This window comes from Lasioglossum baleicum, chromosome 1 (assembly GCF_051020765.1).
Source record: "Lasioglossum baleicum chromosome 1, iyLasBale1, whole genome shotgun sequence".
Classification (NCBI taxonomy): Eukaryota; Metazoa; Arthropoda; class Insecta; order Hymenoptera; family Halictidae; genus Lasioglossum; species Lasioglossum baleicum.
The window spans coordinates 20175781-20199246 of NC_134929.1; the positions used below are offsets into that span (position 1 = coordinate 20175781).

Below are 23466 nucleotides of genomic sequence, written 5' to 3' on the forward strand. Positions count from 1 at the left end.
TGAGGAAGTAAAATTGAAAATGAATGACAATGAGTTCTTTCTACAGGGTGCTTCAAAGTACCCATAACATAGTCAAAGTAGTTTTTTTGGCAAACATGTTGGTTTCCGTAAAATGTGGTAGGAAATTCGAGTAGGATCAATTTGAAACAGTGGATAGATTAGAAGTATTAGATGATATATCAATATACAATTTTCAGCTGCACAAAATCATGAAAGAGAGCAGGCGGTTTCTGTTTAGTTGCTGTGGCTTGTGATTAGTGGAGACAATGTTTATTTCGAACAAACATCCGCGAGAATCAATCTGCAAGAAATATCCTCAAAATGAAGATTATAAGGCGTGCGACGAAACAGCGTCAGCTTCAAGGGTGCAGGTTGTTTTGCATGAGCCTGTATATTGATTTCCAAGTCGAAAACTAGGGGACAGTGCCACCCCATCCCCACTACGATCCTTGGTAGCCGGGATGAAATCAATAGAAAGCTCGCGCGATCGCGCTCCGTCTCCGTAGAATCTATTCGCAGGAAAAATTCGCGGTGTCACGCGCGAGTTCGAGCGAGCGTAGGAGCCCGGCGAGCTATGGCGAGCGGGGGATCAATTTTTTAAATGACGCAGCCAGTGTCGAGGCCGAGAATCATCCCCATCTGTTGTCGGACGTCCCTGATGAATCGTACAGTGCTGTTAGAACCAGTGACTCTGTAACTCGCGGGGAACGAGCAACGATCGTACGACGATGGCCGTGATTCGTTTAAAGGCACTGCGATTCTCAGCGTTTCTTCGCTGGGGTGTGTCGTAGGATAGAAAGAAAAAAAAGAAACCGAGGATTGATCGTTTGATTCGACGAGGAATTTGAGAAGTAAGCGAGATGTTAGAGCTGCTCGTGATAGTTCTAGCGTCGACGAGCGTGATCGAGGGTTCGTTACCACCCGACGACGAGGACAATGACAATGTGTTGCACATCGGCGGCATTTTCCCGATAGCGGGGGAGGGTGGATGGCAGGGGGGTCAGGTGAGCGATCATTCGTCTCTCTGTCTTTCTTTTTTCTTCTCACGAGAAATAATCGAGATACTCGTTGTCCCACAGGCGTGCATGCCAGCGGTGAACCTGGCCTTGGACGATGTCAACCGCGAGAAGAACCTGTTACCGGGCTTCACGCTTAAGCTGCACTCCAACGACAGCGAGGTACGTTAAAACTTGCCTTCAAAATCTTGCCGAATATATTGCATTCCGTATAGTCTGTCGTTGATCTCTTTGAGCTAGAAATAAAACTCTCCTGTTCGTTCCTTTAAGGAATTATCGGTGACACTGAAGATTCGAATCTCTGTGGCTGCATATTGAATCACAGGGCAACGGGTTAACCAAGTGAACTATCAAGTTTCTAACTGGACTCTTCTTGTGTTTCAGTGCGAGCCAGGACTCGGCGCCGCGGTGATGTATAACTTGTTGTACCATAGCCCGAACAAGTTGATGTTGCTGGCAGGATGCAGCACGGTCTGCACTACCGTTGCCGAAGCGGCGAAAATGTGGAACATGGTGGTGGTAAGATTTTTATGCGAAATAAAAATGTTCTACCTGAATTGCAACATACTGGAATGAAATAGACATTTTCTTCATCCAACGTTTTTACCGTTTTAAATTACACCAACTCATTTTTTGTCGTAAATGCATGAAATCCGCTGTCCACTTAGACTGCGGATCTTGACGCAAAATACAGATTGTCTTCGTCTATTGCAAAAGCCGGATAGACAGTTCATTATTTCTTTAATAATTTTATTTTTCGAGAACCTGACAAGGCTGACTGAGAAATTGGTTGAACGTTTCCAGCTGTGCTACGGTGCATCGTCCCCGGCGCTGTCCGACCGGAACAGGTTCCCGACGCTGTTCCGAACGCACCCGTCGGCCACGGTGCACAACCCGACGAGAATCAAACTGTTGCAGAAGTTCGGCTGGTCTCGGGTAGCGATCCTGCAGCAGGCCGAAGAAGTGTTCATATCTGTAAGATCGGTTCCCCTTAGCGATCGCGAGCGATTCGAACGAGCTCGTTAATCTCCCATTCCGTTCCTCAGACCGTAGAAGATTTAGAGTCCCGCTGCAAAGAGGCGGGAATAGAAATAGTCACGCGCCAGAGCTTTCTATCGGACCCGTCGGATGCGGTTCGAAACCTACGACGCCAGGACGCCAGGATCATCGTGGGCCTTTTCTACGTGGTAGCTGCGAGGAGAGTCCTCTGCGAATTGTACCATCAGAATCTATATGGGAAGAGCTACGTGTGGTTCTTCATCGGATGGTACGAGGACAACTGGTTCGAAGTGAACCTGGACAAGGAGGGCATCATCTGCACCAAGGATCAGATGAAAAAGGCGGCCGAGGGACACCTGACCACGGAGGCGCTCATGTGGAATCAAAACAACGACACGACAATCAGCGGCATGACCTCCGAGGATTTCAGGCAACGATTGAACAAGATGCTGAAGGAGGATGGCTACGATATCGATAATAATCGGTATCCGGAAGGGTATCAGGAAGCGCCGCTTGCCTATGATGCGGTTTGGTCGGTCGCGCTAGGTAAAACTCCGTTTTGATTCTTACAATTAGCTCTAACAAGTTATTCGTAGACTGCGGATTTATTTTCAAGCTACAGGAGTTTCGTAGACATTTGTGATAAGCTGAAAATAGAGTATTTACATTCTTCAAATGTTTCTACCTCTTTTGCATTTCTATCATAAATGTATAAAATCTGCAGTCTAGTTATTGGCCTGGTGCATGCAAAATATCGTGTTTGCGAACTAACGACGCACTCTTTGCGGCTTCCACACCATTGCCAAGTTCGTTCCATACTTATAATTGAAACAAGCAACTCGAGTGTAAATTGAGGTACATTTCTCAGCGCAATCTGATTCTGGCGGCAAACATTTATACTGCATAGAGTCTACGTTACTATTTTTAATTTCATTTAATCTGCCAGCTTATTTATACCACCTGTAACTTTCCACAATTACCTCATCGCGTCCAGCTGATTTTAGATCGCGAAAACATATACATATCTAAATTACATCAGTGCTGTACAACTGTGTAAACACACAATTCTTTCAAAATAAGTTATGAACAATTTTACCTGCAAAGAAACGGAAACTGATTCGAGGTACGGTAGCAAACAACGCTTTCAAGTTGATCTAGCAAGGAACAAAGCAACGGAAAGTATTAGCACGCGATCGAAGGAATTTCTAATGCGAAGCTTCTACTTTCGCAGCTTTCAACAAGTCCATGGAGAAACTGAGCAAGCAGGGTAAGAGCCTGAAGAACTTCGTCTACAAGGACAAGGAGATCGCGAACGAGATCTATTCAGCCATCAACTCGACGCAGTTCCTCGGCGTATCTGTACGTGAACACGCACGCGTCGGAACTAGAACGAAAGCGAGCGTAAATACCGTCGAGCGGATCTTTAATCGATTTTCTGTACTATAGGGATACGTTGCGTTTAGCTCCCAAGGCGACAGAATCGCATTGACCCAAATCGAGCAGATGATCGATGGGAAGTACGTCAAGTTAGGCTACTACGATACGCAGAGCGACAATCTGACTTGGAGGAACATGGAACGATGGATCGGCGGCAAGGTTCCACAGGATAGGACTATTGTCAGAACGGTTCTTCGGACGGTCTCTCTACCGTTGTTTATTTGTATGGGCACCATATCCTCGGTGGGCATCGTGATAGCTATCGGTCTAATTATTTTCAACATTTGGAACAGGCACAGGAGGTGCGTTCGATCGTTTATAGTGATGCACGCTTAACTGTCCTCAAATTCTCTCTCTTGCCTTCAGTTGAAGCACCTCTCCATTTAAACCTTCGATTATTCTACAATTTTTCGAAGTCCATGGCTATGAATGAGGTGCTTCACTCGAGTGGCTATGTTTACTGTTTACGTTTACTGCCTCGTCCCGTTGGGCTACAGGTTTCTCAAGAACGTTTCTGATGGTCGCTCGTTTCTTCCAGCGTCATCATGACGTCCCATCCGGTGTGCAACACGATCATGCTGGTGGGGGTGATAGCGTGCTTCGTGTCGGTGTTTTTATTAGGGATCGACGGCCGATTCGTTTCCGAATGGGAGTACCAGTCAGTTTGCCAAGCCCGCGCCTGGATGTTGTCCACAGGGTTCACGTTGGCGTTCGGCGCTATGTTCAGTAAAGTGTGGCGGGTCCACAGACTCACGACTAAAACGAAAGCGGATCAGGCGAAGGTCAGTCTGGCTCAAAGAGCTCTTCGAAACACGGTTCGAGGATTAACTCATGTGGCTGACATTTCTAGTCTCTCACGCAGTCTGCACCGCTCCTGCATGGCTCGCAGATCCTGCTCGTATGGCCCCCAACTTTACACGTAATCTCGATTCTTTTTAGTTGTTCATGGCTAAACAAAAAGTTTCGTCCATACAGAAGAAAATACAACCGTGGAAGCTGTACACGATGGTAAGTGGGCTGCTCACGATGGACATCGTACTGCTAATCTGCTGGCAGGTGTTGGATCCTCTGCAAAGAAAGATGGAGACGTTTCCACTGGAGTCGTCTCCGTTTGGCGATGATGACGCGAGGATCAGGCCGGAGCTGGAACACTGCGAAAGCGCGCACAATAACATTTGGCTTGGTGAGTACGGATGTGCGAGAACCTGAAGAAACAAGGAACAATCTTTAACCGCGAGCTCTTCCGTTCTTCCAGGTTTGGTTTACAGCTACAAAGGGATCATCCTCGTGTTCGGCCTCTTCCTGGCCTACGAGACGCGCAGCATCAAAGTGAAGCAGATCAACGACTCCAGATACGTCGGCATGTCGATATACAACGTTGTCGTTTTGTGCTTGATCACCGCGCCGGTCACAATGGTCATCGCCAGCCAGCAGGATGCCAGCTTCGCTTTCGTCGCGCTAGCCATCATATTCTGCTGCTTCCTCAGCATGGCGTTGATCTTTGTGCCGAAGATGATCGAGGTGATCAGGCACCCGAAGGACAAAGCCGAGTCCAAGAACAACACCGACGTCAGCATGGCGAAGGAGGACGAGGAGAAGTACCAGAAGCTGCTCAAGGAGAACGACGAACTCCAGAAGCTTATCGCCGCGGTGAGCCGATCTTGTAGATCAGCGAGTTCCAATTTGTTCCCCTTCGAGAACCGCGAGATCCCCACCATTAGTCAAATAAAAATATAATTAAATATTTGGCAGAAAATGTAATACAAAATAAGAGAAAGCTTTAATTCGAAGCTTCGAAACTTCGATTCTCATCGCCTTCGAAGTTTCAGTAAGTTCGGATGGTGGGAGTCGCTGGTAGGCACGGAGAAGAGGGGAAAGAAGGCTCTGTTGTAGATCGTGCCGAGGAAGTTCTCATATAAAATTAGATATCTAGTTTTCGGAACTCGGCTCCATGGTTAAAGAGCGCTGTTCTTTGCAGAAAGAGGAGAAGATCAAGGTGCTGAAGCAGATGCTGGCCGAAAGGGACGCGCTGAAAGGTGGCAGCGGTAACCTTCCGAAGGACTCGCTGATCGTCGCCGATTTCGTGACCGGTGAAGGGACCTCGGACAGCGCGATTGGTGGGGGCATTTCCGTTTACACACGCTCGTCGCGAGCTTCTGCCTCCGACTACGAGTTCTCCGAGTCGTATTCGTAGAACAAGCATCACCGCGGACCGATGCCGATATCCGACCGCCCACGCGGCAATCGTTAACAATCTAAGAAACCTGGGACCTAAACAGAGCAAGCAATACATGTCGCTTCTTTACTTTCCTACGAACGTCTTCGATTTCGAGACATTTAGAGCCTATCGAGCTACGCGACGTGTACGCCTCACTCTCGCAGAACACTTCTCCTTCGGCGCTGTCGAACTCAATACGGTCTCCGTTCGATTCTTCGGCGATGGTGTCAGTCGCTTCTCTGTACATTCTTGTATAGTCTTGTATACTCTGCTCAATTTCGTCGAGCTGTGTAATTCTGCGATTTGCTACGGAATAGAAATTGAAACAGAGAAATAAGAAGAGGTTTCAAAGAGTCTGTATCAGATTTTCGCTTCCCATAAATCGGGCATGGAAGACGTCAGCATCGACGCAGCTGGATCAAATTTTACAGATTGATAAACTACGGTGTAGAGAAGTGACCTGTGAAGTTGCTAAACCCAACGGAGTCCGGTTTCTTTTTGGCAGTCCCGCAAATATATCGGGTACAGCCGGACAATCGGCAGTCTCCTACCGAAACGTTTACAAATCAAACAGGAACGCGAACGGGCAACAACGGGAGTCTTGTCTCTCGTCGAGATAACGTTCACTCTCCTTGTTCGATGTACTCGGTGTCTAAACGTATTCTATAAATGTTGAATGTTTGTGTCTACTATCAAGTAAATACGTGTGCGTCCGCGTAGATCGTGATCGTAAACACTAAATGTGAGTAGCCATTGTACATTCCGATTGCGAGAAAGACGAAGGATCGCGAACCGGCGGCGATCGCGATCACTATAGTTGGCCTACGACGAATCGTCGCCCGCGGGTCTCGTTTTACAACGACGCTTCTGTTAGCCTCGGGAGAGATTTTTGTACAACGAGAGAGATTTTATTGTTCGATACCAGTTTGTACAGGGAAATTTTATCGGGCTCTAAGCAAACGCCAGACCAAAAAGCATGTTCGCTCCGAAATACGTTTATCAGTTTAGGTTCACGAATATGTTTTTATCCGCGAGATAGACGTCGCGATAACTCTGTATCCGCGAAATATTTTTCGAAGCCGTGATCGTGGTAGCGCACGAGGTCAATATGGGTCCAAAATGCGAGACAAAGACGGAAGAAACATTTGGTACGATCCGCACGAGGTACAAAGAACGCAGCCCACGTGCGCGTGGGAGGCGTTGCAGTTAATATTTAATAATCGATCACTGTGAGTCACGGCCAAAATTCTACGCCATATGGAGATATACGTTTCGCGTGCTGGAACAGCCTAAATACTTCAAACGTGTCCGAGTATGTTTATTCTAGAGATTGCGAATTGGTGGCTTCTAAGACGGCGCGGAGTAATTAAATAATCTTTAAAGACATCCAAGCATTATATTCTACTTGTTACGATTATTAATGATCTCTAAAGATTAGTGCAACTGCTTATATGTATATCGGTTTGAATGGTCACTCTATTTGTATATTTAATTATAGTTTTGACGGTGTAATTTAATGGCCAATTGTTGCAGAATATATTTTCGCACATGGTCAATTTCGGTCGTGACTCGCCACGTATGTGTTTGCCATTCCACAATCCGCTTGAATCCAACGAAACGTACAAAGACCACACCTCGGACGTTCGTTTTGTCCCACCGCTTGAACTTCTCATAACTGTTCTCACGCATGATTTCCAGCAATTGCAGTTAAATCTCGTTAGACGATTTACCACCTGGTCGTTTCCGAATCCGCGCATCGATGTGAACCTCATGAAGTCTGCTCCCAAATTGTACTCGGATTAATAAAAGATGAGAGATAAACGTGGACCGCTAACGAGATTTAAACGCTTGCGACGGTGCGCCATTCATAAATAATTTGGGAGTCTTGATGAGGTAGTTGCGCAATTCGGACCGAACGAACACGTGCAATCTTGAAAGAAACGCGCGGGACCGATTCGATATGAACTCTCAATGAAATCGACTAGACAATTATTTATGAATGGACGGGCGATGGCGAAAGTGTCCGTACGATCGCTGTTGAAAATTTAAACAGCACGGATCTTGGTGCAAAATTATCCGTCTTAGTTAGCTGAGTAGAGATTTCCTCTTCAATCATTTCAATAAATCCAGAGTAATATACCTTACGAGTTCTAAATTGCGCCTATTTATTCTCGTTAGAAATGTAGAAATGTACACTCTTGCTGTTCAACCCTTTGAAGACGCAAACATAAAATGAAGTAGATATTTCAATTTTTTCCGCATAAGGCGTATCTTTTTAAACATAGTATGTACATACTATAGTTTAGGGGTTGTCAACAAGGGGTTGAAGGTTGATCAGCGATCGTCCAGATACTTTAGCGTACCACCGTGTATCTAGAACGCCAGTTTGGCCGGTCATCCGGAGGGTTATCGTTTTTCAATTCTTCTTTCTAGAAGCGGACCAGGTCGGCTGAAAATCGAAGAGTCCCCGTCGATCAGGACGACGAAAGCGATACACACGTGCGAGCGAGCTGAAAGCTCCGCCGTTCCATTTCTCTCTCGGTGTCTTTCTCGTCTCTCTTCTAAAGCTAGTGTACACGGACGCGCGAGCCCCGATGGAAATCTCGACCGTTCAATTATCAAAACAGAGGGATAGAACCGTGGCCTGTACACTCGTCGGAGAAAATTCGATTTTCCCGTCGAATCGGCCTGCGGGGAAAAGCTTGACCAGGTGCTGGAGTAAAAAAAAAAGAGAATGATCGTTTCGAAGGTGTTGTGGAGGTGTTTGCAAGAAGTCAGCGAATTCGAACAGCCGGTAATTTTCCCGTCGAAAAAAAGAACGTTTTTGGATTCTCGCTAGCTTTCGTTGTCGGGAGAGCAGGGCGACCATGTGATTTGACTGCAATTGACATTTTATCCGTATATATATATACATACAAGACGATTCGCGTGCGTGTATTGCGTAGATTGGTTAAGCCACAGCTGCACTATCGGGTTTTTCGTACGGTGCATCTTCAATTCCGCCACTCTACGTACATACATCGTGTTTAGGGAGACTCTACCGATGTTTTTCTGTTGAAATCGTTTCTAATCGATCCACCGGTATTTTTTACTGTACCTCTTCGATCGACTGTCGCGCCGGACAGCGCTTGACTAAAAAGAAAAAGAAAACGATTATTACAATTATTACGGTGATTATATACGATATACATATATATATATATAAATATATTATATTATATATATAGTCTTATCGAACTGTTGAAGAAAGTATCATATATATGTATGTTAGATTATGGAGATATATTTATTTTTAAGTTTTTCAAATTATAAAATTCGTTACAAATTCACCCGCTGTATCTGTTATTAAAACAAAACCCTGCGTTTATCAAAAGAAAATTTGAGGGGCGATGCCGCTCTCGGATCTAGAGATCGAGCGGTTTAATTTGAATCGAGAAGACGACGGACTTCCCCGTTTCCGTTCGAAGGTATATCAAATCAATGTGACACGCATCACGCAATCGATGGAAACACCACAATATGTTTAACACGTCATAGACGCGTACGGCGATTATGAAAATATGTAGTACAAAATGGAACACGATTGTATCGAAAGAATATAAAACGATTCGAATAAACTCAATTGCGATTTAAGAGGCTGTGCAACTTTGTTGGCTCGAACAGCATCGGACGTTTCTTTACTTTCGTTCGAAGAAATGGCACAGTTATAATACTGAAAGTGACCGCACATCGTGTGAAATAAATATTAATCGCAATCGCGATGTCCTTGCACAGAGTAAATCTTTAAATTCTTCGTCAATTTAACCCGGAAATTTTTACATATTATTCTGTATTATCTACAATGTACCTTGAAGAAATTATCACAAAAATTATTTATCTCCTATAATCCAGTCTGTTTCGACACCGGGTGCCAGCTGACAAGGTCGCAAAGATGTCCTCTAATTCCACCATTTTCCAGATTTAAATAACGAAAAACTAATGAAATATAGCTAAAACATTGCTCGACGTTTCCTATAGAAGCCTTTTCTAAAGAACCGTTTAGTAAAAATTTTGACTGGCTTCCAAAGTTGCACACCGCCTTGACAAGATATTCAAATTCGAATCGCGCGGCGGTCACGTGACGCTTCTCTGCGCACAAGCGGGAATTTGCGTTCGTGGCGCATGTTAGCCCGCCATATTCGCTGCACTGTTGTTCGTACAAAATCGTAAGGCGCGCGCGCGGGTAAAGCGTGTTTTCCTCGTGCGTTGGTTTTCATACGGCTGGAGAAATGTCATTTGGCACGGGATTCGGAGTGGCTACCTCGGCGCCGGCTCCTGCATTTAGTTTCGGTGCCACGGCCTCCACGACGGCGACACCGGTGAAACCGGGTGAGTCCTCATCTTTTAGGTTATGTCACATTTCGAATTTCGTTGTTACATGTGACCCTTTCGACCTGCTCATCGGCTTGTTTTGCTCGAGTTGCGTTTCACTCGTTTGAAAGCTGTTCGCCGTCGCTTCTCCCGCGAAACATACTTTTTCTAGGTATAGTCAGCGAATCATTTTCAATTTTTAATGCTGCTCCATGTTACTGCGTATTTCTCTTAAATTTACATAAGCATTTCGTATAGCCCCTCCTTTGTGTTATACATCAAGTTGCAAGGACCGTGCCAATTTTCCCTAATTTCTCTGGGTGCTCGATTTGCTTGAGCACTCCGAAATCTTGTCCAACAGCGGTTGGCTCATACCTGTGCATCCTGGATCGCATCCTTTGTTAAAAAAACTAGTTTTTCTTTTTGTTTTGGCAACTATGCATGCAGTGACGCAGCACATGAATAGTATCACCACTAGTACGCATAGTAGAGATACTAAAATTGGGGAATAACCAGAATCGGTACTGCTCTTGGTCATTCCGTTGGATGGCATCTCAGTGGTATATTCGTTGGAGTAGGGATTGTCCTCCATATTGCTACCGAACCCTGCCATTTGTGGAACATTTGTGTCTTCTAAGTAATACATTTGTTGGGGTACTTTTCCTAGCGTCGTTATCATAACTTCAGCTGTAACATCCTAGAGAATATCAGTACAATATGGTATAAATGTTAATTACACTGTATAAGCGGAATATAGTTTTATAAAACAAACCCCAATGGCCCTGTCCGTGGTACCAGTTTCTCCTATCATTTCCGTAGCGCTATCCTGAGTTCCATCGGCATGACGGATTAATAATCTACTATTAGACAGCGCAGGCAACTTTAACAACTTCTGGACTAGTTGGTATCTCCCATCCTGTGATTATATAGTTATTAAACCATTTCGTCCTTGTGAATAGTAGAACGAATCATACCTGATTCACGTGCGACATGATTTTGTATCAAATCCTTGCGACAATGTATAAATAAATAAATAAATGTATGATATACTCGCGTAAAAAATAAATATATTGCCGCGATTTTATTTAAAATAACAACTGTCATTCCCTGATTATCCTATTCGAAGCAGCTTCAAGTCGCCAAAACAAAATCCAGCAACGCAAATCCTACCTACATTCATGTCGTACAAGAATTCCCATAGCCTGATCAATCATTCTGTAAGGACAAGACATATTTGAATCATTTGAGAATTGATCCTCCAGCAGGATTTGGGACACCGTCCTTCGGGTTCAGTACACCAGTCACATCAGCTCCAAGTCTTTTCGGCACATCTTCTACTCCAGCAACAGGTGGATTTGGAACTGCCACTGGATTCGGCACATCGACAGCCACTGGGTTTGGCAACACTTCAGCATCTGGATTCGGTGCTGCACCAGCATTTGGTGCCACTCCTGCCAGTGGATTCGGGTCTGCTCCAGCTTTTGGTAGCACACCAGCTTCCACTAGCACTGGATTTGGTACGACATCGACTTTTGGCACCACTCCTGCAGCTACGACTGGTTTTGGAGGGTTTGGGGCTCCCACGACAACAGCCTCGTTGGGTTTTGGAAACTTCAGTGGATTTGGGACCACAACAACCACCTCTGCACCCTCGTTCTTTGGTGGATTCGGTACTACGAGTACACCCTCGACTGGCTTCGGCGCTGGAACCGGATTTGGCACAGGGTCTGGTTTCGGTGCATTTGGAACTAAGCCGACAACCACAACCACCACCACTGGTTTCGGTGGGTTTGGTACAGGTCAGTTCCAATGGTATCATGCGTGAAAGACAGGGAGGCATTTTTTTAAATTTTTCATCTGATGATTTCGAGGGTCTAATCCCCTTAGTCGCTTTAGAATTAATATAGTGGACAATGAAGCCTCTTTAAAACAGAAATAATATGGAACACTGCATTTGCTATTCATACAGGTACTGGATTCTCGGGCTTCGGCACGGGACTCTCTCAACCTCAGCAACAGTTCCAGCAACAGCAGCAGCAACAACTGCAACAGCAAACGGTCAACACTATATCCGAAGCTCTTTACAATGCAGTCTTCAATTGCCAACTGTACAACGACGAACGGGACAACATCATCGCCAGATGGAACCTCATACAAGCTCTATGGGGCACTGGGAAAGCTTACTATTCCATGAACGCGCCGCCCATTGACCTCAATCAAGAGAACCCTCTATGCAGATTCAAGGCCATCGGATACAGTCGCATGCCCGAAGCAGACAACAATGATGGATTGGTCATGCTCTGCTTCCACAAGAAGAAGAACGACATCAAAGAGGGCGAGGCGCAGTTGATCGGTTTCATGAACAATGTTCTGGGCAACAAGCCTAACTTGTCACTGACCATAGACAATATCAAAGCGACCGGGGAAGAGAAGAGCCAGGTGACCATCTTCGTCACTGAAAAAGGCATCACCGGAGCTCCTAGAAAAATTCCTGCGAGCGAGCTGGTTGCATACTTATCACAACCGATGCAGAAGCAACAGCTAGTACAAAATGGCGTGGAGGACATGTTGCCTTTGGTGAAGCTGGATCCAGCACAATTAAAAGAGTATTTAGATAATCCACCTTGTTCCATCGATTCGAGATTATGGAAGCAGGCTCAGCTGGACAATCCTAACCCACAAATGTACATACCTGTGCCGATGATCGGTTTCCACCAGGTGAAACACAGGCTGAAGTGTCAGGAGGAGGAGACAGCTAGACATAGGAACTTCTTAGACATGGCAGCGGAGGAAATACAGACATTGCAGAGGAAACACACAGCGATACAAGCTAGGCTCAAGGAGCACAGGAGGACTCTTCTGGAACTTCAGCATAGGGTTTTGCAAGTAAGTACATACCATTCGTTTCCTTCAGGTTCGAATAAAATAATCACTAAACATTGTTTCTATTTTTGCCAGGTACTGGTGCGCCAAGAAATAACTCGCAAAGTGGGATTGTCATTGCAGCCTGAAGAGGAGGTCCTCACGCACAGGTTTGAAGCCATGCACTCGCAGATCAGTGCTCCGACTCAGTTCAAGGGCAGAATCAGTGAGATGCTGTCTCAATTACGAATGAGAAGTTACATAGATACTCAGAATCAGGAGAGATACGCGATGGACCCTATAGCGCAGGACGACATCAAAGCGGTGCGTATAATTTACAACAAACGGCAAACTTTCTTTGATCAAGAGAAGTTGCTATAATTTTTCCTTGTTTCTTTTGTACCAGTATCTCACGATGGAACAGCAGGGCATGGCTCAACTGATAGCGACGATACACGCAGACTTAGAAAGCTTGAAGATCATCAAAGACAGCATGTCCGAGCTTTTAATGAGTCATAGTATATCGTGAGGGTTATATTTAGCCGCGTAAATTGTACCCTTACTTTTTGTCGTCGAATTGTTTATACGCCGATGCGATTATTTGTTATCGTTCGATGCGATAAATGTGCAAGCACACGGACAAGACTCGAGAACTCGTTGCACCCCGGAGGTTCGGTGCCATATTTATTTTTTTTTGATCTTGCAACATCCAATGTGTATATTTTTCTCGATTGCGAACCTGTGTTTCGTCTACCGCGAGGGACCGAATGTTGTCAATTGTAATAGCTCGCCGAGTGTTGCACAATTGTTACCGGTGGACCCTTTCCACAGCTTCGAGAAGGTCTATATATTTCAGATACATCAAGGGGAAAGGTGCCAGGGAGGCGTTCGTTCTATACAGATGAAAGAATAAAAACGATTTTTACATAAATAATGTGCTTTTATTGGATAATTTTCACGTCGTTAAACACGCTCCTTCGTTCCGTCCACAGAGAAATGCACATAACTCTCCGCCCGCACGCGTCCTTTTTATCTCGCTCGGACACAACTACTTACACATAATATATCTTTATATACATATCATACATTGGTTGGTGTTTAGTAGAAGATACCGGGACAGCTTCGAAGCGGTACCCCACAGAAGCTCGTTTGTGCCGTGGTGTTTACGTAGGATTTCAGTGCCACATGTACAACCATACGTTTCCCCTATGTAGTTTCTCGTGTCACGGTGTTTGGTACGATTCTTTATTCTCATATCCGATCGATATTCTTCGAGTTTACCCGTAAATCTAGATCACCGAGACTTCGCTAGTCGCTAACGTCGAGAACACGCGCTCACCTTTCAACAATTTCAAAGATAGGGTGTTCATCTGAATTTTTAACTGTGCATTTCAATTTTTTAGTGTAATATCATACTCGCGATTCATTTAAAACCTACACGACCGTGGAACGAAATTGCCGAATCAACCATACCGTTATTCATATTTTGAATCACTCCAAAGTTTCATCCTAATCGGTGAGCGCGAGCTCGCAAGCAAGAGAGGCATTAACGAGTTAAGATTGAGCAATTCTCTTCCGAACTGTGCCCCGCCGGCTATCGCTGCCCTACGGCGAAAGAATTAAACGTATTACGATATATTTGGTTTCGCAGTCTGATCAAAACAGTATCCTCTCGACCTATCTCACCGGTCCATTACATCCGTCCCAAACCTCTAACGTTCCCCCCTCGAAAATTTTGCGTTCAACGACCGCTCAAACGTTCCCCGCGAAACCGACGGTGTCCCGAGGTTCCTTTTCCGCTGTTTGCGTTGGCTCCAGGTCGTTCCCGGTTGACAAACGACGACCGATAAACCTCTATCACTACGAAACACTGTGAAAACCAAAGGGAATATTCCTCAGGTAACAGTGTCAAGGCACTTAGCCCGGGGACGACCTCGAGAACGCTGGACGCGGGTCACCGTCGGTAGTTTGAGCCGCTAACTTCAACTCCGAAGAGAAGAATACCCTCATACCCTGAGCATATCCTAAAATCATCCGACAATCCCCTACTTGTTGATCGTCAGATCCAACGGTAGATCCTGCTCCATCTCCACGACGTTCTCGATCTTGACCCTCAGATCTTGTCCACAGGTGTTGTTCGTGTCAGCGATGTTCCCCCATATATTCTGCAGTCCATACTGAAGATCAACCGATCCTAGCAGGTGCCTGAACAACGGGTTTTGAGCTTTGAGGATCAGGTCGGAGAGGATCTTGGTTTTCTCTAGGATGTTGTCGTTGGTGTGCGCGCAGCACTTGTGACGACAACAGCAATCGTTGGTGTCCTTGCAGAGCTCTTCCTTGGTAGGTGTCTGCTCGATCTCCATCTTGAGATCCTCCGCTCGTTTGATCACCGAATGCCTGACCGGGTCGCAGCTAACCATGTTCTCCTTTTTGCAGGGGGTGCTGTTGACTATTGACTCGATGTTCCTGTAGTCGACGGTGCTGACCTTGCTCGGGTACTCGACGGGTTCCTCGGTTTTGATGGGCGTCGACTGCATCCCGATGCGAGGCATAGGATCAGGAATACGATGAGGACTGGTCTGAGGAGAGGATACCGGCTCCTTCATCATCTGGCTGCCGTACATCGGATTCACTTGGATTCTTTCAGGTATGATGTAACTGTCGTCGTAGATCCTCGGATAAATCTTCACATCCTGCTCGCCGTACACTTTCCTCGGCGTGATCTGATCCGCCTGCTCCTTACGCTGTTGTTCTTGCAGGTTGTACATGTTGTTCCACTCGACGAAGCTCCTCTGCTCCTCGAAGCTGTTGCTCGTCTTCGGACTCGAGCCTGATGCGCTGCTCTCGATGCTGCTGTCCTTCTTGTCCGACTCCGAGTTGGTCGTGCTGTTCTGCTTTTCCGGCGAGGTAGTATCCAACCGCGTTTTTTCTTGTGAGTTGTTTTCGTCGAAACTCTTCTCCTGCACCTTGTCGTTGTTGTTCACGTAATGTCTGTAGGTCTTTACATGTTTCCGCAGCGACGACGGATCCGTGTACCGCTTCGGGCAACCAGGAACCTTGCAGCAATATGGCTTGTCCACTGCGTGCGTTCTCGTGTGCTTGAACCGATCCGAAGAGTTCGAGTACGCCTTGTTGCAGCCCTCCACGGGACAGACGTACGGACGCTCACCGGTGTGCGAACGCGCGTGGATCTTCAGGTTCTCCGCGCGGCTGAAGCTCTTGTCGCACTGGAAACAGTGGTGCGGCTTCTCGTTCGTGTGCGTGCGGACGTGGACCAGCATCTTGTATCTGCGGAAGATCATCTCGGTTAGATTCTACGTTTCAGCGACGTAATTTCATGCGGAGAGAATGGAAGAACACCGTTTTCCAAGATAGGTAGCTAAACCAGACTTGAAGTATTGGTTTGAGAAAATAGTTCCGAGCGGAAAGGGTAGATTTTTGAAATATTAGGTTGTCCTTAAAGTTTCTTTCACTACGTGCACATTCCATATTGTTATAGATATAACGTCAGCATACACAAACAATGCAATCTTCAGTTCTTTAATGTTTTATTTATTTCTTAAGCTTCCACTTTCTTGCCCATGCCATTGATTTCCTTAAAAATTACTCTGAATTTGCATCGAGCATATTAATCGAATATGAAACGAACTTTTGGGACAATCTAATACATAAAAGAATGTTCCCCAAAATCGGTGCGTGTAAAATCGACTTGTTCATTGTATGTTGCAGGAAAATGATCGCTCACCTCGCGTTAAATCCACGCTCGCCCCTCGCACAGCCCTCCCAGCCGCAGTAGAATAGTCCTCGAGGTCCAGGCGCGGCGTGCAGCCTTGCGACATGTCCTGCCAGTTGTTCCAAGGACGTGAACCATCGGCCGCAGTTTAGCCATCTGCAAACAAGTCGCCGTGAGTATCAACAATCGCTCCTAATCGCCGAGGAATGCGGTTCCAATAATCGGAACGGAAAACAGCGGCTCGCGAGCGCGTCATTTAAGGGTATTGATCTTTGCTCGTTTGACGGGGGCCGATCGAACGGTTGAACGGTGGTCCGCGTGCCTATTGCGATCGTTTAAGGCCAATCGAAGACCACCGGATCCCCTCGGTGTGCTCGATCGATCTATTTATACCGTTTGTTTCCCCTGTCACTCATTTACCGAGAAACGCTAAATATAACCAACACGCGCGCCGGTACGATCTTTGCATTTTGATCGATCGACGCGCATCCTTGCTAACGCCGGTTTCCGGGGACTCGGGCCCCGCGAAACTTATCGCAGACATTCACCGAGAGAAAGGGACTTATTCCTATTTTGAGCTCTACTCTGAAAACGGTTATTGCTGCAAGGGTTAAAGGGGGTGGTCTAACGCAACGAAATGCGAAGTTAGAAATTGAACTGTAAACAGTCTATTGCTCGTCTCCTTTCGTTAGAGATTCGACGACGGTTTCTCCGACTTCCACGGGCACGCCGGGTTCAAATATCGACGCGTGATTTGCGTCCAGAGCGTCCGTTCCACCAATTGATACCAATTCCATTCATTGTGCAATTGCCGTCGGTTGACACTAGTTTATGTAGACCTACCGAGCTTGCTGCTATTCCAGTCAACGGCATCGCCTGTTCCGCGTATCGGAGCCTGTCGATCGAAAGGTCGCGGATCAAGGTAACGTCGCGACGCACAGTGCTCAGAGAGATAGGGGTTAGCTGGACAACACTTTTTTACGCGTCCAAACCCTAGACGGTACATTCACTAAACTGCTTCAATCAGTGCATCCAAAAATGCATTACCATTACCAAGAAATTCAACGAGGCACCATTCTATGCATTCGTGGCAAAAGTCGGTGGGTGCAGCTTAAAATAGTAGAAAGGATAAAATGATTTAATAATAGACCATTCAAAAATTGTTGAATCGAAGACAACGCGGTAAATGAGTACACGGGTACTCAATTGCCTTGACAAGGGTTTGAGCAAGTCGCAAGGCAAGAGGTTAATGTTGATGGTATCTTTTACGATGCGATAAATCAGCACATATCACGATATTGTCAAGTGGGTTACAGCAAACCAAGAAGATCTCCAGTTTCGAAGAGGATGAAGAGCATAGAAAATAATTCCTGACCATTCGCTCAAGAGGAGGCACATATAGTTCGCAGCTGCAATTTTGCATTTCATCCAGCTGGCGTGTTCGAAGCATAGTGCGACGTTTCCTCGGCGAATCATCGTGGTTTTCTGCGCACTTTCCGTGGTTCGCGGAAGTGGCTTTTCCGAAGCGAGCTGTGACGTTTCGCGATATCGCGCGTCACTCGTGACTAGCCTAATCGCTAGCTTAAACAAGCTCTCGCCGCGGCACGGGGACGTTAATGCCGTGGGATCCGTCGGTTGAAGGAAGAAGGAGAAGACAGCGATCTAATCTCGCCCTAGTGTTGATTCCGGCTGGAGCGATTGATAAGAAAATCGTTTCGCTAGGCCACGAGGCTGCTGCATGCAACACCCGCGCGTGTACGTCGCGAGCTTCCGCGATAAACACTCGGATTCGCGATTCATGTCCAAAATTGTCGCCGACGGATCGAAATAGAGCGTGGCGAGCCCGCGGAGGGAACGAACATAATCATGCATTAGTCGTCTCGATAGGTTATCAACGGGATGTGGCTTTCTTCCGTGACCGGTAAACATCTATCTTTTTCATCCGCGGCCGATCCGTGCGAACCGCGATTAAAATATAATCGACCGGAATATGTAACGGTTAGGCGAACGGCTGCGACGCAACTCCGAGACCTCTGGAGCCACGATGTCGATGGCGCCTCGATCGATCGGAGACCGAAATCGATCAAAATCAGCGTGGAATGAGAGAATCATCGTCGAAGACATTGCAGAGAAGAAATCATCTTCAGAGACTTCTTAATGACTTTCCTAATGCCAACGTATTGGCGAAACTGAATTTCTATTAAACTGCAGAAGAATTGAATTCATTTACTAAATTATAGGAATTCGATTGTATTGGATTGGATTGCCCAGGCGTTATAATTTCACTACTATATTCATAGAATTAAAGAATCTACAAAGTGTATCAATTCGTTGCTCTCCAAGACGCAACGTCAACTGAACTATCCAAGACCCGTCAATTGCCACGACCACGTGCGAATCGTTTTATAAAATTCCCGGAACTTAACGGTCGTCAACAAATCATCGCCAACTGCAAATCGGAATCGCCCCGCTAACATCATAGCTCGATTTATCGGTGCGGAAACTGGTTGCAACCGGAACGCGATAAGTTGCCAACGTTTTTGCAGATACGCGCGATTTCCCGTTCACGACCTCGCCAACAAACCATTCGCGGTCGCGATCGTCTGGCCAGCCTGGAAAAACCGCGAACAGAAACTCCCGTGAGGATCAAGGAAGCGAGCGAATGCGATCGGGGGCGGGAGAGACGTTTCACCGAGTAGCGGTTAGATAGAAAACGATACATACACGCTTTCCCAGCTATTCCCGGACTTCGATCTCGATAAAAATTCGCGGCTCAATTTAGATAACATTCTGACGACGCGGTTTCAGCGGCGCCGGTATCTGCCAGACGGTGATCCGCGACGCGAGTAAACAAGAAACGAGACGATACCGCGAGGAACAAGGCTTCGGGGATCCCGTGGACCAACGGGAATGTTTGCCGTTGTAAATTTATTGTGGATTTTATCCGATTGCAATAGGTAGACCGCGGATTTCATGCGTTTGCGATGGGTAGACTGCGGATTTTTATGCAATATAAAATGTTCGATGCATCGATTGCAACAGAAAGAAGAGGCTTGGGAATTTCTTTCTTCTTTTTCAATAATTTTGGAAGTTTGGACGTAATACAATATATTGGCAGCTTTCTATTCTTTTAATCTTTCCAGTGTTTTTAATTGTAGCTACTCATTTTTGTCATGAATGCGTGAAATCCGCAGTCTAGCGATTATGTATACATTCGTACAAAACTGAAACAATCGATGGATGTTGACAGACTATTTTCAACTTGCTGAGATTATTATAGAAGAACGTGATAAGTGAGCAAATATAAAACATTAGAAACTCGAGAGGAATTTAAGTTGTTACTTGAAATGTGGATCGAGTGAAATTGTTTAGATGAGTTGGGTAAGTTCGGAAAGCTTGTTGCTTCATTTTATAAAACGTTTGTCTCGCGCGAAGATCCGGAAGCTATAATAAAAAAGTTCTGATAACCGCAGATCGTAAAGTTAATATTTTCGGTTGTAAACAGCTTTTCCTCCTTCTCTTCCTTCGTCTTTCCGACGCGATAGTTGAACAGGAGATTATGTTTCTTCTGTGTGATCGACGCATGTGTTTCATAACAGAGGATTATCTCGCCATTAGGCTTCGTCAGACAGATGTCAAAACTATGTCAGAAAATAGAGGAGCTGTCTACTGTTAACGTTCAAGCTATCGAGCACTGTGACTGAATCGTATGTGTGCTGAATGGTTGTGAGAATGTGTTCGACAATTTAGCCACAATAATTATTACTTCAGACTCTTGTAACGTAGGAAGTGGAATGGAAAGATATTATGACTACACGTGTCTTTTACAAAACAAACCATAATGATAAATATCATGATAAGTATCATGATATAGATCATGATGATGTAGATTAATACCTCGTTAATCGTTCTCTGGAGGGTAGTATTTAATCAAGCTGATCAAATTAGCCGTTTCTTGTCTCGTGAAATTTTTTACACGTTCTGCTACACAGAGTGTTGAAAAGTTAAAATTGGTACCAGCTGAAGCTACAAATACAGACATATATCCTCCTATCGCGTCCCTCATCATTTTGCGCGGCATCATCTCGCGAATGCATAGTACAAGCACCGTTGTCGCAAAAACTCCTTCCGAGGAGTACATGCATGACGTCACGTTCCGAGAATTGTCCCAGCAATGTACCAATGGTGGGGGCAGTGGCGGGCTTAACGGTAAGCGGACTAAGCGGCCGGGTGGTGCCCCGCTTTTTTGTTAATAAGATTATGAGAGTTTTCTTGTAACTTCTATTTCTGAGTGGGGCTACCTATCACGACTCGCGACGTCCACTCCCCACCCTTAAAAATCGCCTCGATGGACTATACTATAGCATTTCCCCTCGATTCCCTCGATCGGATAAGGCAGATTGCCGCGTCTCACGAGAAGAGACTCGATAGGACACACTAATACAGTTGAGTCACACGCATTCTCGCTATTTGCCGAGTAAGTTACGACACTACTTCAGGTCTGTAGTATCGCGTGGCGGCGAAAGATAACGATATGCGTCAGAATAAGTATGTGAGAATTAGTCGGAGCTTTAGTCCGCTTACACCTGCGTAGTTCCAAGTCTATTCTCGTGAGACGCGGATTATACAAGTACCGAAGCCTACCTGCACTTTAGTTGGGCGTTCTCTCCGCGCCGGATGGAGCCAAGTTCCAGGCTGGAGCTGGAGGCGTCTGAGTCCGAGTGCGCGGGACTCGGTGGGCCAGTGTTCGTCAATCCTCCAGGTGAGACTCCGAGTCCTGGCAACGCGGCCGACGGCGACGTTCCCAGTTCCTCCTCGACCGGCATCCTTCGCGGCCAAACCGGAAGGTCCAGCGGTGGCTGCTGATGCAGGCTGAGGCTCCCGTAGTAGCTCGAGTTCGGGCTGGTCGAATAACCGGAAATCGGACTGTAAAAACCCGGCACTGCTCCTAGCAGGGTGCCCGGGTAACGAGCGGCGCCGTACGGACCGACGTGGCTTGGCATTCTACCGGGAACGTAAACGATCATCTTTATTCTCTTGTTCTTTAAAATTCGCTCTCTCTCTCTCTCGCTCTCTTTCTCTCCCTCTCTCTCTCCCTCGCTTTTTCTCGACCAAACGCGTGCAAATTTCCCCCTTCGATACTCTCTTCTGTAATTGCGACCCTGTTCGTTAATAATCCCGCTTAACAACCCGATAACAGGAATCGTGGAAATCCGATGTTGACTCTTTCGAGCACGAAGAGGATTTTTCACCCGATCTTCTCTGCCGATTCGAAAGCCGATCGGATCGGTGTACTACTCTGTTCTCGAGATTAGATGGGTGCAGCAGGTTTCCCGCGCATCGGTGCCGATCCACGTACAAGACGTTCCAGGTCTTGCTGAAGCCCTTTGCTCCTGAGCACACCGTAGCCAAGCAAGTCGACCTCTCTCTCTCACGTTCACATATAAAAATAAACACACACCCCCGGGCCGTGACAGCGCTCGCACAGTTTATCACTCGGAGAGGTCCGAGTCCGTATCGTCAGATGTACTTGAACCGGTTCGACTTGAGTATACGGTAGCTCAGGAACTGTTTGCTGTACTCGATCGAGAACATAACTAGGCTGCAAGCCAGCGGCGGCAAGCTCATCAAACGGGACCACGATCTCCTAGGAACCGCCGTTTCTCGTCGATCTCTGATTTCCGTCGGATCGGGGCTGAGTCGATCGACAACAACCAAATCCTCGAGGAAAGCTTGTTTAAAGCCGTCGCTAGAAGAACGATGCGTCCATCCTCGCGCGTTATCTCGTCCTCAGGATCACGGTCGCGATTATCTGGAGTCTTGTCCGGTCTCTCGATGATCGGGATAGACGGGCAAGATCGTCGATGGCGTATCTCGGTGGTCGAGTCGGGAACGTTCGAGATCGCAAGAGAGGAGACAACGAGGATCAACGGAGTAGTAAACACCGCGCAGCCAGCAAACACCGTAACGAACGTCGGACTAATATCAACGACCGACCACCAGCCTTATATATAGCCGCGCTATCGTGGCAGATACTCGGACCGAGACGTCCCTCTCTCTTTCTACACGCTCTACCACCAACACCAACAAAATGATAACGCGTAATCGCGACCACTTCCACGGAGGCGACGCCTCCTACGAGCCCAACGATGCAGCCGTGGACGAGAACGAGCCCCACCGAGTCGATTTACAAGCGGGAACACCGACTTATCACGTGGTCAGGCCTTTCGCGAGCACGTGCCGAAATTTTCGGTAACGTGCCGAGAAAACTGCGCGTCATTCCGCTAAACAGACCTGTTTGACGCGAGCTTCGCGGAAATCGCGCGACGCGATGAGGCGGTTTCGAAGGTTTCTGACGGCGATACTGCTGTTTCAGAAACGTCACGCTTCGCGAGGACCAGTTAGAGTGATCGATTGAATGTTGATTTTCGTTTTGGGCAGGGCTGTTGCGATCGGAAGCAGTAAAGAGACTTTCTGTAAAGTATCGGGAATGGAACTTTCCGAAAATGCATTTTTGCTAGCTTAACAATGTACCTCGTCGTTGACTGTTTACCTTTGTCATTAATTATTTGGTTTAGGGATCTCTGTTTTTGTAGGAATATATTTTTCTCTACTAAACAATGACATGTCGTTTATTTTTCTGCTAGAGTGACTGTGGATTTTATGCATTTATGATAAAAAGCGAGCAGGTGAAATTGAATATGTTACGATTATATTGAATATGTCATATTAATCATTTGTTCTTCTTTCATTTTTAAAACCGGACAGCTTATCTTCGTTGGAAAAAAAATGAAGCATCCTTTCGAAAGTGGCAGTCTGCAGATACGAATGTAAATTTGAAATGATCTATG

At 46.3% G+C, this 23466-nt stretch overlaps 4 protein-coding genes across 9 annotated transcripts; 2 read left to right on the forward strand and 2 right to left on the reverse strand.

Annotated features, from left to right (window-relative positions):
* The first annotated feature begins 443 nt into the window (after positions 1 to 443).
* On the forward strand, positions 444 to 9292 carry Gaba-b-r1 (gamma-aminobutyric acid type B receptor subunit 1). 5 transcript variants are annotated; one of them, XR_013009034.1, is made up of 13 exons: positions 444 to 1004; positions 1080 to 1178; positions 1401 to 1535; positions 1821 to 1991; positions 2063 to 2561; positions 3247 to 3374; positions 3462 to 3754; positions 3991 to 4234; positions 4303 to 4350; positions 4428 to 4635; positions 4708 to 5102; positions 5431 to 6818; positions 8104 to 9292. XR_013009034.1 is itself a non-coding variant. In XM_076424227.1 (13 exons), the coding sequence occupies exons 1-13, from the start codon at positions 861 to 863 to the stop codon at positions 8121 to 8123; spliced, it is 2523 nt and encodes an 840-aa protein (XP_076280342.1). In that variant the 5' UTR covers positions 444 to 860; the 3' UTR covers positions 8124 to 9292. The 5 variants fall into 5 exon arrangements, 4 of the variants coding, with proteins under 4 accessions (XP_076280342.1, XP_076280311.1, XP_076280323.1 ...); XM_076424227.1 differs by having other exon boundaries at positions 5431 to 5569; XM_076424196.1 differs by having other exon boundaries at positions 5431 to 9292.
* Positions 8927 to 11291, reverse strand: LOC143209089 (uncharacterized). Its single transcript, XM_076424323.1, has 2 exons — positions 10793 to 11291; positions 8927 to 10717 (listed from the first exon to the last, which is right to left on the reverse strand). Exons 1-2 carry the CDS (start codon positions 10829 to 10831, stop codon positions 10328 to 10330), a joined length of 429 nt encoding a protein of 142 aa, XP_076280438.1. The 5' UTR covers positions 10832 to 11291; the 3' UTR covers positions 8927 to 10327.
* On the forward strand, positions 9445 to 13816 carry Nup54 (nuclear pore complex protein Nup54). 2 transcript variants are annotated; one of them, XM_076424243.1, is made up of 5 exons: positions 9445 to 10038; positions 11283 to 11819; positions 11990 to 12906; positions 12979 to 13206; positions 13289 to 13816. In XM_076424243.1, exons 1-5 carry the CDS (start codon positions 9939 to 9941, stop codon positions 13409 to 13411), a joined length of 1905 nt encoding a protein of 634 aa, XP_076280358.1. In that variant the 5' UTR covers positions 9445 to 9938; the 3' UTR covers positions 13412 to 13816. The 2 variants fall into 2 exon arrangements, with proteins under 2 accessions (XP_076280358.1, XP_076280367.1); XM_076424252.1 differs by having other exon boundaries at positions 11286 to 11819.
* Positions 13817 to 14352: 536 nt separating this feature from the next.
* Positions 14353 to 22586, reverse strand: LOC143209063 (uncharacterized). Its single transcript, XM_076424266.1, has 3 exons — positions 21260 to 22586; positions 16628 to 16771; positions 14353 to 16170 (listed from the first exon to the last, which is right to left on the reverse strand). The coding sequence occupies exons 1-3, from the start codon at positions 21640 to 21642 to the stop codon at positions 14928 to 14930; spliced, it is 1770 nt and encodes a 589-aa protein (XP_076280381.1). The 5' UTR covers positions 21643 to 22586; the 3' UTR covers positions 14353 to 14927.
* Between the last annotated feature and the right edge of the window lie 880 nt (positions 22587 to 23466).